The sequence below is a fragment of the Malaclemys terrapin genome, chromosome 20, assembly GCF_027887155.1.
Source record: "Malaclemys terrapin pileata isolate rMalTer1 chromosome 20, rMalTer1.hap1, whole genome shotgun sequence".
Classification (NCBI taxonomy): Eukaryota; Metazoa; Chordata; order Testudines; family Emydidae; genus Malaclemys; species Malaclemys terrapin.
Genome location: NC_071524.1, coordinates 4,921,740 through 4,934,588, shown reverse-complemented (window position 1 = coordinate 4,934,588; position 12,849 = coordinate 4,921,740). Strand labels below are relative to the sequence as shown.

The following is a 12,849-nucleotide window of genomic DNA, read 5'->3' as shown; positions in this document are numbered from 1 at the left end:
ATTCACTTCAGGGTTTCACGGACCTCAACATTCAGTTTTTGCTTTTTTGAGTTTTTGTTTCTCCCCATTTCCTGACCCTTTTCTCCTTTTCATTTCTTTCCTTTTTTCTTCTATTTCTTCCAAGACTGGAGAAGTTTTGTAAAGTTCTAGAGTGTGGGGAAAAAAATCAGAAAAAAAATAATCAGCAAACAAACCATGGACATCATTCAGTTAATCTATTGCATTCAGCGGTGAAAAAGATTTGAATTTGAAATGAAATAAAACAAAACCACATTATTATCACTCAATATTATATCATGGGGATTTAAAAAAACAAAAACAAAAATCAAAAACAAACAGTTTTCACAACTTACAAGCCCTTTAAGCATAAAAAGAAGAAAACTACTGTCAAAAATTTATCGTATGAATCACCGATAAATCCTGACTATGAACCAACTGTGTAGGTTTGGTAGTCCAGAGTTTTGTTAAAGAGTCTGCAGAATTTCGGCATTTTAGATATCCATATGAACTCATTCTTTGACTTCCTTAAAATTCTGACACTTTCTAAGAGTGCTGTTCCTGGGTTGTTCATTTGTGTCCTTAGGGTGCTCCATTGAAAAATAATAATATAAAAAAATATTTTCCCATGAAAAATCTCATGTTTATGAACTCCTATATTTGACTGTGGTGCCTGCAGCAGCCACACTGAGAATGTATATTCATGACAAACTGCAAGCAATAGGGCAGACAATCCCCCAAACTGCTGGTTTTCTCTATACTTAAATTCCAGTAACAAAACAGCCTCTGTATTATCGCACTGGTGATTAACAAGACAAAACACAGTCTCCTTTAAACACTGCAGCTACTGGCTCCTATCCACACAGCCAAGTCTAGTACAGTGCAGGATTACTAAAAATTTTATTCACCATATCTAAAGTTCTACCAATCCCAAAATCTGGACACATTGCCCACCAGATCAATAAATATTTCAGATCTCACCAAAATACACGCTTACAGCCAATTCTTATTAACTAAATCTAAGATTTATTAATAAAAGGAAAATGAAAGAATTACTGTGGTTAAAAGACATGCATATAGATATGAGGTAAAGTCATAGGTCATAGGTCGGTTTCAGAGCAGGGATAGTAAAGCTGCTGATTTGTAAAGGTCTTTCTGAAATCAATTTAAAAGGTTATAGTTCAGTAGGCAGTCCATGTGCAGAGTTTGTTCAAATTCTTCCATGAGAATCCCAGGGTGAGTCCAGAGTAACCTAGAGATCTCAGTCTTGTGGGCTTAGACTTCCCCTGACAAAGTTTAAGCAAATCTCAGATAAAAAGGATTGGGTCCAAAGCTTTCTTTATAGTTGCAGCAAGCCATCATCACAGCAGACCCTTTCTGGGATGAAGAATAGATAATGTATACTGTTGCTCTGAAGGTAATCTGTTTCCTATGCATACATAGGTAACTAGTTGGATTCATTAGCATAATGCAATTAACTATTTAAACAGTTCACTGGTAGTTTATTATTTGGGGTTACAAGCGTCAAAGAGAAATGAGTATAATAATATTATTACACCACAAGTTCCATCCAAATGATATTATCCCCTTTGGATGCCTGAATCAATAGAATGCCGTAAGGAAGCATTGTGAGAAAGGAGCAGAATTTAGGCATCTGCAAGCTAATTAGCTCACATTTATAAACTTCAAACAAGATATAGGAAAACATCGAAAAATCTAATAATAGAATCATAGAACTGGAAGGGACCTTGAGAGGTCATCTAGTCAAGTCCCCTCACTCACGGCAGGACTAAGTATTATATAGACTATACCTGACAGGGTTTGTCTAACCTGTTCCAGTGCTTAAGCACCCTGACAGTTAGGAAGTTTTTCCTAATGTCCAACCTAAACCTCCCATGCTGCAATTTAGGCCCATTGCTTCTTGTCCTGAACTCAGAGGTTAAGAAAAACAATTTTTCCTCCTCCTTGTAACAACCTTTTACATACTTGAAAACATTTATCCTGTCTCCTCTCAGTCTTCTCTTCTCCAGATTAAACAACCCCAATTTTTTAAAATCTTCCCTCATAGGTCAAGTTTTCTAGACTTTTAGTCATTTCTGTTGTTCTTCTCTGGACTTTCTCTAATTTGTCCACATCTTTCCTGAAATGTGCCTCCCAGAACTGGACACAATACTCCAGTTGAGGCCTAATCAGCATGGAGTAGAGCAGAAGAATTATTTCTCATGTCTTGCTTATAACATTCCTGCTAATACATCCCAGAAGAACGCTCACTTTTTTTGCAAGAGCGTTACACTCATATTTAGCTTTTGATCTGCTATGATCCCCAGATCCCTTTTCTCAGTAATCCTTCCTAGGCAGCCATTTCCCATTTTGTATGTGTGCAACTGATTATTCCTTCCTAAATGGAGTACTTTACACATGTCCTTTTTGAATTTCATCCTATTTGAAATTTAATGTTGATAAATGCAAAGTAATGCAGATTACAAAGCATAATCCCAACTATATCTATAAAATGACGGGGTCTAATTTAGCTGTTTCCACTCAAGAAAGAGATCTTGGAGTTATTGTGGATAGTTCCCTGAAAACATCCACTCAATATGCAGTGGCAGTCAAAAAAGTGAACAGAATGCTGGGAATAATTAAGAAAGGGATAGGTAATACGACAGAAAATATCATCTTGCCTCTATATAAATCCATGGTATACCCACATCTTGAATACCGTGTGCAGATGTAGTCGCCCCATCTCAAAAAAGATGTATTGGAATTGGAAAAGGTTCAGAAAAGGGCAACAATTATTAGGGGTATGGTACGGCTTCCGTATGAGGAGAATAAGACTGAGGCTTTTCAGCTTGGAAAAATGACGGCTAAGGGGAGATATGATTGAGGTCTATAAAATCATGACTGGTGTAGAGAAAGTAGATAAGGAAGTGTTGTTTACTACTTCTTATAACACAAGAACTAGGGGGGTCACCAAATGAAATTAATAGCCAGCAGGTTTTAAACAAATAAAAGGAAGTACATTGTGAGTTAGAATTACACAGTAGCAGAGTTTAAAGGTAGCATGCAGCATTTGCAGGGGAGGGATAGCTCAGTGGTTTGAGCATTGGCTAGTTAAAATGGGTGTTATGAGTTCAAGCCTTAAGGGGACCATTTAAGAATCTAGGGATTGGGCCTACTTTGAGCAGGGGGTTGGACTAGATGACCTTCTGAGGTCCCTTCCAACCCTGATATTCTATGAATGAAGTGTTAAATTCCTTTTCTAGCAACTTTGTAAAAGGAAGTAATTGATATTTGCGTTTGTTATGTTTGTGAAGCCCTCCGGGAAGAAAAATACTGCAGTAGCTGTACATTAATTGTTACTACATTCTTCAAGGCTCACTCACAGAGACATTAAGTACTTACTTCTCCTATGTTGGTCTCTATTTTACAAGGTGTGTGACTGTCATCTGAGTAGCAGTTGAATCAGCATTGCTGGAAAAGAAATACAGTGAATTTACAAGACAATGTATCGTGAGTTAGAATTTGAATTTTTTCTTTTAAATAATTTTTCTGTTAGTGAAAAGTTCTCATTCAAGATCAGCGGAGAATAAATTCCTTCATAACATCTGCCACAGAAATAATAATAATAAAAAAAGCACAAATTCATCAGTCTTGTACTACAGACCACAATGGTGAATGCCATGTGATGTCTACTCTACACAAGCATAGGGTCACCATATTGCGGTCCTGGAAAAAGAGGACACTCCAAGGCGTCTCGGCCCTGCCCCAACTCTGCCCCTTCCCCATCCCTGCCCCAACTCCGCCCCTTCTTCAAAGTCCCCGCCCCAACTCCGCCCCCTCCCCTGAACGTTCCACCCCCTGCTTCTCCCCCTTCCCTGCTTGATTCGTGGGAAGCCTGAAACAGGCAGGCAGGCAGGCAGCAGGACCCCCAGCTGAATGGCTCCCTCCGGTGGCTGGCCAAGAGGCTCTGGCCCCGGCACCTCTGGCCCGGCTCGGCTCAGGCCCCGGAGCACCGGCCCCGGCCGAGCACCCCCAACCCCAGCCCTAGTGACTCCAGTTCGGCTCAGGCCCCGGGTCACCGGCCCCACTGGCCCCAGCCGAGCGGCTCCGGCCCGGCCCCAGCCCTGGCAGATTGACACCGGCCGGCGGCCGAGCACCCCCAGCCCAGGTCCCAGCGGCTTCGTCCCGGCTTGGCTCAGGCCCCAGTTCCGTCCGAGCAGCGCTGGCCGGCGGAAGCTTCTGAGCTTGCAGCTGCCTCCTCCCGGGCTCCGGCTGCTGCTGCGCTGGGGAGAGCGGCAGTAACCAGGAAAGTTGGAGCCTGGGGAGGAAGCGGTCCCCTTACCATGCCTCCCTATTTTCCTGGACATGTTCAGCTTTTTGGATATTCCTCCCGGACGGGGATTTGAGGACCAAAAATCCGGACATGTCCAGAAAAATCCGGATGTATGGTAACCCTACACAAGCCCCGTCCAGCAAAGGAGGAGATTAGTACTAATTTGTTTTTGTGTGTGGTTTGTTTCACTTTTTTAGTCAGAACATTTTGCTATTAGAAACTTGGCTGGAAAAATCAGCACATTTCACATAGGCCAGAATAGAATCACTGAATGTGCTGAGTTTACGTCACCCACAGCTTGGTCTGCATTTTATTCATGCAGCCACTGACAGGGGAAAGTGTCTAGGGTTAACTAAATATCACCGGAATTACCTTGTCTTCCCTCAGCCTACTTCCACAAAGGGTAATTTTTTCTTAGTGTTTTGTTTTTCAGGAAAGTAGAAGTTGCCATGTAAAATGAATGCAGTTTTGTATAGAGCTGGTCAAAATTCAAAATTTCCATTCTGTTGTAAGGGATGGTCTAGACAGTATTTGGTCCTGCCATGCGGGCAGGGGACTGGACTCGATGACCTCTCGAGGTCCCTTCCAGTCCTAGAATCTATGAATCTATAAATTCTGAAATTTTGAAAGTTTTAATTTTGATTCAGAAAAAAAACTGGAAAGTTTGAAATTTCTCACATAAAGGAAATTCTGAAAAAATATTTATTTAAAATCAAATGGTTTTGATTCAGGTTTCCCAAAATGAAATAGAGCAGCTGGCTGCCCCAAGTCCTAGAGACTCCTTTGGCTGTATGGGGACTCCCCCAAAGTTTGGGGAGGCCTCTGATACAGAAGTCCAGACTCCCCTGGCCAGGAGTGCTGTTTGGTTTTGATGAATAAGCATTTTCGGATACAGTCACATTGTAGAAGAATTCCTGACCAGCTCTAGTTGTGTGTACACCTCATGCTACAGTTTGTGATGTTTTCAATTTCCATTGGCAGAGAGTTGGATGAATTATATTGCAATCACTTCACAATGCAGCTAGTAATCAAAGTAGTCTCCGCCATCATCTTTCCATTGCTTTTCATCATGAAATGGTATTGGGGTAAGAACACCATTTTTTATTAACTACTGATTAGATAATAAATATACACATATCCATTGCTGCCTATCTAAATATGTGTAAGGAAATGATGATGCAATATAAAGAGGGAAATCCAAACAAAATTTGGGAGATCTAATGGCATTGTGGTGGGAATAACATCACTGTGTTCTGGAGCCTGTCTGTCACTTCGGCTGTTTTTACATGATCTCAGATGTGTGTAAAATCTCAGTGACCCTGCTTCACTAGCCGGGGGAGAGGGGAATGACCATCCAAGCTCCTTGTCTGAACACAAGTCATTAGTCACCCTCCTCAAGCTGCTGAAAAGTACAGAGAGCCGTGTTTCAGGATGAAAGCACAGTGACACTGCTGCTTAGATGGGACATTTACCCTACCAGTGGTTATTGTTAAGAGAAGCCTAAACTAACAGAATGATTGTTACTATTCCAAAGTACCAGAAAGATTGCCAAGGGCCAGGAACAATTGCTTTTCCTGCATTCAGGGACTACTCTCTCCTACTTCTTCCAGATGCACAAGCCACCCAAAAGTGTTAGGCAGAAAGCAGAACCATAACTAAGCTTGGAAGGATTTGATTTTTATTGGTATTGGTAAATGTTGATAAAGGTTGATTTCACTGTATGAACACAAACTGATGAGAAAATATTTCCATTGCTGCTAATCAAAATACTCAGAGAGATAAAGTAACAAAAATGGGGCTTGAGGATTTCTTAGAGTTTGATTTAAGGCTAACATTTCAACATATGCTCTTGACAATTTTTGTTTTCATGATTAGATGCTTTCACTTTTTGAATCCCAGAATCTACAGTCATTATATAATTGTCTCTGTATGTCTCCCCTCAAATTTCCTGAAACTCTGAAATTTTAAATTGATACAATTTTTTTAAAAAGTCTAAACCGCATAATTCTGCAAAACTCTGAAAATTTCAATAAACATAGAAAAATGCTTTAAAATAATCACTGATTATATATGTGTGTGTGTGTCTAACCCTAGCTCTGCTGTCCATCCCACCATGCACGATCGTTCTCAGTGAGAAATGTTTGCTCCTGACTGCTGAGGTTTCAGTTGTCACCATGAAATGTTCTGGGGCTGCCGTCCATAGGGAGATTTTTCTGCTCTGGCTTGGAGCAGCCCAGGTGTCAGGGCAAAAGCAGAAGGGCAATTTTGCTATAAACTGGGAATACGGCACAGAGGAGTTTCATAATAATTTAGAGGTTAGGCACCTGTGTTTTCCCACACCACAGTCTGCTTCCCTGCTTTCCACACAGGGAAGTTTTAATTGTTGGCAGAGACCCACTCCACAGTGCCCTGTGAACTTTCAGAGCTACTGAGCTAAATAGAGTTAAGCCTGGTTAGAATAACTCATTCACTAATGGAGCCAATTGTTTCCACAGAAAATTTCAATTTTTGTTGTAAATTTAATTACCAAAATGTTGTGGCCGAAACAGAAATAAACAAAAAACATCAGCTGAAAAAGGAGATATTTTTGCTTACTCTTTTTCTCATCTTTTTGGACTGTCAAACTTGATTCCATTGTGATAAGCCATCTTTGTTCTGCTTTGAGTAATTGCCTATGCCCATTACATTAGGTGTGTTTCTCATGTGCCAGTTCCAGAGAGTTTTTGCTAATGGTACCAGTAGAGGGGACCTCACCTGTGTCCCGGTGTCCCTCATGCTCTGAGCCGGGGGATAAAGGGTGGAGCCACTCCAAGCATCCTTCAGTCCCTTCTTACTGTGCAGGCTCGATGGTGGGACTCTCAGCTTGTTCCATCTTTGAATGTGCTGTTATAATTAGTAGTTGCTGTCAGTTAGTGTCATTTTATGTTCTTGACCCCCTCATCTCCCTCACTGGATGAGACTCTGGTACCAGGGCTGTCTTCTGGATATTATTTAAGAGATACAAAAGCAAATTCAGAAAACCAAAGGCTGAGAATAGCAAATGTTATGATGGAATAGTTTTCTCTTCATATGTGAACTTAAAATTCATAATAAAGAGATACATGAGATACACGGGCTCTTTTGGGCCCAGGAAGGGGATGGCTCCAGGAGAGGACTGGAACAGGTAAAGGACCCTGTAACCCTAGTGCAATATATTGACAGGTGCAGCTGGTTACTGTCATTTTCCTGCAAATAGAGTCCTGTGGCAATTCCATATATTTTCTTTCTTTTCTTGCCATCTTATTAACATAACATATTTATCGCTGAGCAGTTGGGGGCAGTTGCACTCATTAGTTGCTACACAAAATGAGTCCTTCATGTGCCATTTTGCTGAACTATGCCACTGTTAGTATGGCCGTCATCTATTAACGACAAAGAACAGTGATATTTGTCCATTTTTTGGTTGATTTTTTTTCTTTTAAAGTTTGTGAAGAGTGATGGGGTTGTTCAGGCTGAGGCACACTCTGTAAAGGTGCAGTGACTGGGGCTTTGGCTGGAGCTCAGTCTCTCTCTTTGTGGAGCACATTCAGCCCAGTGAAAATATCCAGGGCAAATTCTGCCCTCTGTTAACCCCATTAGCCCCTTATTAGCTTCACTGAGGTTGTACAGGTGTAAATGAGAGCAACACTTGAACCTTCTTCTTTGTTCAGGCAGACTGAAGTGCGTCTGCTTCTGGAAAGAGGAAGATTATTTCCCATTGTTTCCACTTGCTTTTATCTTAAATCACGTTCACCAAAACATCCCACCCTTCCGGTAGCTGAAGGCTGCTATCAAATCCCCCCTCACTCTTCTCTTCTGCAGACTAAATAAGCCCAGTCCCCTCAGCCTCTCCTCATAAGTCATGTGCCCCAACCCCCTAATCATTTTCGTTGCCCTCCGCTGGGCTCTTTCCAGTTTGTCCACTTCCCTTCTGTAGTGGAGGGCCCAAAACTGGACACAGTACTCCAGATGTGGCCTCACCAGTGCTGAATAGAGGGGAATAATCCCTCGATCTGCTGGCAATGCTCCTACTAATGCAGCCCAATATGCCATTGGAGTTCAGCAGTCAACGGGAGAGCAATCGGGGATCGATTTATTGCATCTACATTACACGCGATAAATCGATCCCTGATAGATCGATTGCTACCCACCAATCCGGCAGGTAGTGTAGACGTATCCTTAGATCAGAGAATGGCTACAACCACTGTTGCCACCACCAATGTATTTTTCTCTCTCTCCCCCGCACCACACCCGCTCTCTCTCTCACACACACACACACACACACACACACACACACACACACACACACACACACACACCACCCTCAAAACCTGAAGAGCTCATCACAGTCTCCAATTGTTATAAAATTTTGGATTAATTTCAGCCATATTTACATACCTAAATAAGACTATCTGACTTCTATGTAAGAGTCTCTCTTTAGTTCCCTATTTTGAATATTTTGGCCAAAAGCTCCAAATCACTCACACTGTATGAAGGCTGGTCAAAATATTGTCCATCAGAACTATTTTAGTAGAAAATTGGGGGTCTGACTGAATTATTTTTTGTGTAGAAAGTGTCTGCCCCCATCAAATTTTTCTGAAGTTTCATTAGAAACCTCAAAATCCCATTTTTTTCAGGAAAAAAAAATTAAAAAAACCCAACCCTGCTGACTCTTGTTATAAAAAATGGGTTTTGGTTTAACAAAAAAAGAATAGAATGAAAACTCTTCATGGAAGGGAAAAAAAATTCCAACCATTATTAGATTGCATTACACATGCTAATGTTGCATTACTTTTATGAATTGGAATTTCTTTCTTAGGTTGTTAGTGATAACTAGGGCTGAGTGCATATTTCACTATATTTGATGATTGCCCTCTCATTATCTGCCCACAAATTTCCCCAAGCAGAAAGTAACGTTTTCAAATATATCAGTCAGTTGGAATTATTTGCCAAATGGACATTCTAACCCAGGATAACCCTCACCTGCATGGCAGATAATTGGAGACTCCCAAGAAATAACACAAATTACATAACAGGGTAAAACCTTACTCTTAGGGTCACCTGTGCACACACAGATAATACCAATGAATTTCTCCAATCACATGACCCAATATAACAAACATAAAATTTAGTATTCTGTTAGTCTGTGTACTTTGTAGGAGCCCTTGATGGCCTGTGACCACAATATCTTCTGTGCAGCAGCAGTTAACAGTTTGGCTAACTGGGCTCAGTGCCACCCAAACTACTCATATGTGGGAAAAGGCAGTAAGTCCCTCCACAGGTTTAATGGGCAGCAGGTAGTGAAATCTCCACACCCTTACCCCCTGGTTTGAGGACACAGTTCAGGCAGTTGGGGGATCTCACAAACAATCTCCCTGACTATCTAATTAAAGATGGTGCACTCTGTGAATGATCCTCAGGGTCAGAGATGGATCTGGCCTCCTCAGTCACTGCAGAGGGGCTGATGATTGCTGCTGGCAGGAGTGAGGCTGCTTCTGGTCCCAGGATTTCCCCTCACCACAAAGGAGGGTGGGGAAGTCTCAAGGTGCAGATTACAACAACTCTACCAAAATCCTAACTGTAGCCTCCCACCCTAGGGCTCAGACACACTGACAGCAGGAGGCAGCCCTGAACCAGCACCCAGAGCAGTGGTGCCATGTGGTGACTGAGGCCTTGTCTACACTATGGGCTGAATCGGCACCCCTGTGATCTATGCAGTGGCATTGATTTAATGGGTCTGGTGAAGAAGTGATAAGTCGATAGGCGAGTGCTTTCTGGTAGACTTAATTAATCCACCTGAATGAGAAGCAGAAACTATATCAATGGGAGAGAACCATGTTAAGTTGATATAAATTACATGGATGTAAGTTACATAAGCTATGTAATGTAACTTGCGTAACTTAGGTTGACTTAGAGCATTTGAAAAGGGGTGAGTTTCCCTAGGGATCAGAAAGGCTAACTCAGCCGGGCTGGCTGGGGGAGTTTTCCCAACAAAACTCTACAGGCTGTGTCACCTTGGAGACCACAATTGCTTTTCCTATGCTCAGGGACTCCTCCCTCCTACTTCTTACAGAGCATAAGCCACACAAAAGGGCTGGGCAGAAAACAGGGCAATAACTAGGCTTAGATTTTTATCAGTAAATGTCGATAAAATGTCAATTTCACTGTACAGAAACAAACTGTTGAAAAATATTTCGATCACTGCTAATTAAAATATTCAGAGATGCAAAGTAAGAAATTAGTTTGACTTAATGCTAAAATTTTTATAAATGCAGTTGACAGTTTGTGTTTTAATGCTTATAAACTTTAATTGTCTGACCCACCCCCATTGTGTGCCCCTCCGTAATTTCCTGCAACTGTGAAAATTTAAATTGATACAAATAAAAAAGTTTGTAAAACCCATAAGTCTGCAAAACTCTTGAAAATTTCAGTAGATTAAAAACAGAAAAAATGATTAAAAATAGACTGATATTATCCATCAAAGTATTTTTTTTAAAGATTGAATTCGGCCAAGTCTAGCCTTCGCTCTGCTGTCCACCTCCCCATGCTGGCCAGCCCCTAAAAGGGGAACACACTGTAACACCTTTAATGATGGTCCAAGTTCCTTCTCTGCCTGGAACTTCAGGAGGGACTATGCATCCTGCACCAACCCCTGAGAAGGTCAGTCTGCACCACCTCGTGCTCAAATCTGTGCATAGCTGAGCTATCAGCGAGGAGCTGAAACACTCTCTCCATTCTGAAGGGGGTTAATTAGGTTAGATGGGGTGAGTTTCTCCCAGGAAACGTAGCACTGTTGTTGTGTCTTAGAAATTGCATCTAGTTTTTCTTTTGTTCTGTCTACAACAATTTCAAGCTTTTGAAGAAAATCAGTGATCATGATTTATTTCCTTTCTTGCAGGTGATTTTACTGTCACTGTGCATGTTGCTCCTGAAGTTGTCTTGGTTGGACAAGCTGTGACATTGTCCTGCCATCTCATAGGAAAGGTCCCCACTAACATTCAAGTGCATATGTACAAACTGGAAAGGAACAAAAATACGACGTTATATTTTTACAATAGCACAGAAAACGGGACTGAGCTGGGCTGGGCTGGGGACCGGCACAGGATCAAAGGACGATATGAGAATGGAGTCGTGAGGGTGAAGCTCTTTCCAGTGCAAGTAGAAGATAGTGGGCGGTATGTGTGTGTGGTGACAAGCGATGGTGTCTATAAAGAAGACATCGTCCAGGTGACTGTTCCAGGTAAGCATGGAGATGTCGATACAAAAGTGTTGCTGGCAGGGAACAATGCTGCACTGATCACAGTGGCGCTGATTCTCCATTGCCTTGCACTGTGTGTAGCAGCTGTATTTCCATTTAATCCTTTCCTCCCAACAGGGAGGGTTCATCAGCTGGCAGGGGAAGGAGAAACACCCCCGTGTGTGCAATGTTATGGGAGGTGGGCGGAGGAAGTGCTGGACTGGGAGTCAGAGAAGATTCAGCAGTTTGCTGTCCATCTCACATAGTATATGCAAATTATACACAGTGTAGGCACACAACATGGATACCTCATATACATTTTTCTCTGGCTTTTTGCTGGTGTCAACGTCAATCCTCATCCCCCTGCCTTGTGTGTGTTGCTGTTGTACAACAGCAATAAAATGACTAAAGTGCAGGGGCAAAGCTGGGCCATTACCTCCCGTCACACACACACATGCACCCAGGCAGTACGTTAGAGTCCTGCAGAACTGTGAGGTCACTGCCCACCTCTGGTTTGTACACACTGCGCCTGATTCTCAGGTACACTAAGGCTCTTTTACATGGAAATGAACTGCTGACATTACCCCTTGTACAGAGAAAGGTCTCCTTGGCCAGTGTAAAGCTCATGAAAGGGCTCTGTAGTGGTCTTGCTTCCGGACGTGGTGTAAGGGGCATGTCAGAGTTGTGGGAGAGAGGTAGTAGGCTAAGTGCTGGTAGGGGTATGGCTGGAGCACACTGTGCTTTGGTTATGCTCTGCTTCCAAGGCCTCATAGGGGACGATGGGAAACAAAGTGTAAGTTAGAATAGCCCTAATGCTGGTCTGACTTACATTGGGACCTAGCGGGGCCCCTGAATGTGCCCAAAATATGGACCGCACAAAGGTGGATCTCCCCTTTTCTGAAAATACTGTTTCCCGACTAACCTGCTGCCATCCCAAAAGTGAAGCTGTCACATACATACGACGAAGTCATGTCTACATACAGTTTGGGATCAGCTGGTGAAGTGTTTGGTGATCTTTTGAGGTGGACATCGCTCTATATGAATTTAAGATACTTGGAAATGCAAAATTATAGTTCAGTGTAGATTCAATACGACATGGCAACTGTAATGATAGCGGTGATCATTCGGACCCTGGACTTCAGAAAAGCAGACTTTGACTCCCTCAGGGAACAGATGGGCAGGATCCCCTGGGAGAATAACATGAAGGGCAAAGGGGTCCAGGAGAGCTGGCTGTATTTTAAAGAATCCTTATTGAGGTTGCAGG

The 12,849-nt window shown here is 42.3% G+C and overlaps 1 protein-coding gene across 1 annotated transcript in view; it reads left to right on the top strand.

Annotated features, from left to right (window-relative positions):
* LOC128826342 (butyrophilin-like protein 2) overlaps positions 1 to 12,849 on the top strand; it is a 251,399-nt gene that overhangs the window by 227,974 nt on the left and 10,576 nt on the right. Inside the window, exons 2-4 of the mRNA XM_054009588.1 lie at positions 3,429 to 3,507; positions 5,312 to 5,415; positions 11,247 to 11,588. Of these exons, the coding sequence (XP_053865563.1) occupies positions 5,346 to 5,415; positions 11,247 to 11,588 (412 nt within the window). The 5' untranslated portion in view covers positions 3,429 to 3,507; positions 5,312 to 5,345. The remainder of the gene's footprint in view (positions 1 to 3,428; positions 3,508 to 5,311; positions 5,416 to 11,246; positions 11,589 to 12,849) is intronic.